General features: G+C 55.2%; 1 protein-coding gene across 1 annotated transcript; it reads left to right on the top strand.

The window, feature by feature from the left end:
* Positions 1 to 328: 328 nt before the first annotated feature.
* On the top strand, positions 329 to 3,349 carry GJD2 (gap junction protein delta 2). Its single transcript, XM_004712682.2, has 2 exons — positions 329 to 610; positions 1,766 to 3,349. Exons 1-2 carry the CDS (start codon positions 540 to 542, stop codon positions 2,658 to 2,660), a joined length of 966 nt encoding a protein of 321 aa, XP_004712739.1. The 5' UTR covers positions 329 to 539; the 3' UTR covers positions 2,661 to 3,349.
* The last annotated feature ends 219 nt before the right edge of the window (positions 3,350 to 3,568 follow it).

Below are 3,568 nucleotides of genomic sequence, written 5' to 3'. Positions count from 1 at the left end.
CGTGACGCAGACGGAGACTACTTAAAGGCGGATTAGAGGCGGCGGCCGCGGATTTCGGAGCCCGGCAGCCCGCTCCGCCCCGGCCTCCTCGCAGGCGGCAGCGCAGGACTGCCCGCTGCCCAGCCAAGCGCCCGGCGCGGGGGCTGGCGGCCCGGACGCTCCCGGGACCCGCACTCCCGGAAGGCTCTCCCGCGGACCTGCAGGCTGTCAGCCCCCGCCCCGCCCCGCCCCTCGCCCGGGCGTCCGCGGGTTCGAGACCCGACCCCGGACGGCACCCGAGATTCCTGCCGGCTCTGCGGACCTCGCCGGCTGCCCTGTTAGTCGAGACGCTCTTGGATCGATTCCCCTATTTCCCTGTTTTAAGTACAATAAGAGGGAAAGGGGGTTCTTCTTTTTTTCTTTTCTTACAAAAAAATTGCTTGCATCTTTCATCGGGGTCAATTCGTTCCCCGTGGGGAGGTGCGGCCCAGGGAGGGGCCAGGAGCAGGAGCGTGCCCGGTGCTGCCCAGTCTTTGTCTGCTGCCTCCGAATGCACAGCGATGGGGGAATGGACCATCTTGGAGAGGCTGCTGGAAGCCGCGGTGCAGCAGCACTCCACTATGATTGGGAGGTAAGGGCGCTGGGCTGCTGTCTGTCAGCGGGCCCCGTCGTTGGGCGGCCCCAGGGGGAGTCCCTTGTCACGTCCCAGATCCAGCCCTCCCAGTCCCCCAGCCCCTTCTCTGCGCCCTCCCTGTCGCCCTTGGTCAGCGCGCTGGACCCGGAGCTCTGGGCATCACGTCGGGAGATGATCAGAAGCCCCCAAATGCCCCCCTCTTCCAGCTCCCCCTACCCCTTCCCTGCGAAGCACCACGGGGGTTCATGCTTCCTTCCTCAGGAAAATAGTTGCTGGCTCAGCTTTGGTCCCCCACTCTCCAGAGTCAGAGCCAATCTCCATCCGGTTCCCTAAATAGAATCCACAAGGAAGGAAGGATTGTATTTGGACAGAGTAGGGCGAATGGGGAGATGGATTTGCTTTTCGGAGCAGATGTAGCTCTTCCCAATAAACATTTATGAAGCTAAACTAAAATGAGCATTCCAACTTAAAGTATTAGGACAAACACACACCCCCTACACACAATCGTCGATAGCTGCATTACATAAAGCTTGAAGTTCAATATTTGTATCGAAAAGAAACAAACGTGTGGAGGAGTTATCTATATCCACTGTGTGTAGAACCCACACCTAGTCTGTGTGCCATATCCCCAGCGAAGACGTGTTTTGTGCTTCTGGGCATGCATGCCAACCTTGGTGGTGTTGTGATGCACGCCCCTGACTGGGAACCCACCAGCCGCCCCAGGGTAGAAAGATGTGGCAGTCTGTGTCTTATAGAACCCCTTAGAGCAGTTCTACTCTGTCCTACAGGGTCACTGCGTGTCAGAATCCACTCAGTGGCAGTGGGATTGGGGTGGGGGTGTACATTAATTTCCAGATATATATATATATATATATGAAATCTGGCTGTTGCAAGCACACCATGCCGGCTGTATGGAGATGTGTACACCTGGGTTCCTTGTCCTGGGAAGGGTTCCCAGTCTACCAGCATTCAGGAAAGGAAGAGAAAGGGGGTTGCCAGATGTAGTTCCCCTCAGTGGTGGACAGCTCCCTGGTGGGAGGACTCTGGAAAGGATGGAGCAGGGTAGGGAGGAGTAGGGGTTTCCTAAACTGGCCACTGGGCACATGAGAACCTCTCTTTCCGCCCCCACCCCCACCCCCTTCCCTTGCTCAGGATCCTGTTGACTGTGGTGGTGATCTTCCGGATCCTCATTGTGGCCATTGTGGGGGAGACAGTGTACGACGATGAGCAGACCATGTTTGTGTGTAACACCTTGCAGCCCGGCTGTAACCAGGCCTGCTACGACCGCGCCTTCCCCATCTCCCACATCCGGTACTGGGTCTTCCAGATCATTATGGTGTGCACCCCCAGCCTCTGCTTCATCACCTACTCAGTGCACCAGTCTGCCAAGCAGCGAGAACGCCGCTACTCCACCGTCTTCCTAGCCCTGGACCGAGATCCCCCTGAGTCCATGGGGGGTCCTGGAGGAACTGGGGGTGGGGGCAGCAGTGGGGGCAAGCGCGAAGACAAGAAGTTGCAAAATGCCATTGTCAACGGGGTGCTGCAGAACACAGAGAACCCCAGCAAAGAGACAGAGCCAGATTGTCTAGAGGTTAAGGAGCTGACTCCACACCCATCCGGGCTGCGCACCGCAGCGCGGTCCAAGCTCCGGAGGCAGGAGGGCATCTCCCGCTTCTACATTATCCAGGTGGTGTTCCGAAACGCCCTGGAGATCGGGTTTCTGGTGGGCCAGTACTTCCTCTACGGCTTCAGTGTTCCCGGGTTGTACGAGTGTGATCGCTACCCATGCATCAAGGAGGTGGAGTGCTATGTGTCCAGGCCCACGGAAAAGACCGTGTTTCTAGTGTTCATGTTTGCGGTGAGTGGCATTTGTGTGGTGCTCAACCTGGCGGAACTCAACCACCTGGGATGGCGCAAGATCAAGTTGGCGGTGAGAGGCGCCCAGGCCAAGAGGAAGTCCGTCTATGAGATCCGTAACAAGGACCTGCCCCGGGTCAGTGTTCCCAATTTCGGCAGGACTCAGTCCAGTGACTCTGCCTATGTTTGAAAAGGTCGATTGGGGGAAAGATTGGGGAATGACAAATAGCCCCTAGGCACCTGACTGTTGGAGCGTGGCAGTGTTGGCTGTCTCTGCCCTCCTTTCATCTTTGACTCTTGCCAGTAAGATGTAGGATACGGCTGGTGAAGTGAAGCTCTTGCATCTGGGGGAGAGGAGAGAAAGTAGCATCCTGACTACATGTCACACCTTGACCTGACAGAGATCCTTGACTAGTGGGGAGATGGATGCGATGGATTTCTCTGGGCTCTTTTCTTTCCTGGCCCAGCCTGATCCTGATAACAGTAGACACGCAAGGTTAGTTCTACTGAGCTCTGTATCCTGATGAATGGTGTGAGCCAGATACTTTTTTGGTACAAAATCTGTGACTATCTCAACAAGTCCCTTCATCCTGGGGGCTGCAGGACAGGCAACCTTGAGGCATCCTTCATACCTCCATCAGCATGCTCCTCTTCCTTAATCCAGGATAGCATGCCAGCTTTTTCTGAATCTGGCCTTACACTGTATTGAAGGCCGTTCATCTGTAAGATAGAGGGAATTACGCGGGGCTGCTTTTTGGAGAATGGCCGTGGCAGAGCTTTGCATTAGAGTCCCCATCAGCCTGGCCCTTAGTCATTATGAAAACCCTAGGAATGTCTCTGTATTTCCAGTTTTCTAACTCAAATTGCACTGGTGCTGTTTATTAGGGGTGGGGGCTGGGTGGGAGGGAGGGAATTGCAATATGCAACTAACAACACTTCTGTGCGATGGTCGTGACACTATTAGGCATGTGGTTATGGGTGTCTGGATGTTTCTGCCTTCCAGCCTGTGAACTTCAGATAGCATTAAACGTTTTTTTTGTTTTTTGTTTTTTTCAATCTTGAGAGTGTCTATCTGAGGCTCGGTGTCTAACTGGTGTA

Source organism: Echinops telfairi, unplaced genomic scaffold, assembly GCF_000313985.2.
Source record: "Echinops telfairi isolate 266 unplaced genomic scaffold, ASM31398v2 ScPeMD7_18;HRSCAF=68, whole genome shotgun sequence".
Lineage (NCBI taxonomy): Eukaryota > Metazoa > Chordata > Mammalia > Afrosoricida > Tenrecidae > Echinops > Echinops telfairi.
This window is presented reverse-complemented; position numbering and strand designations above follow the sequence as displayed.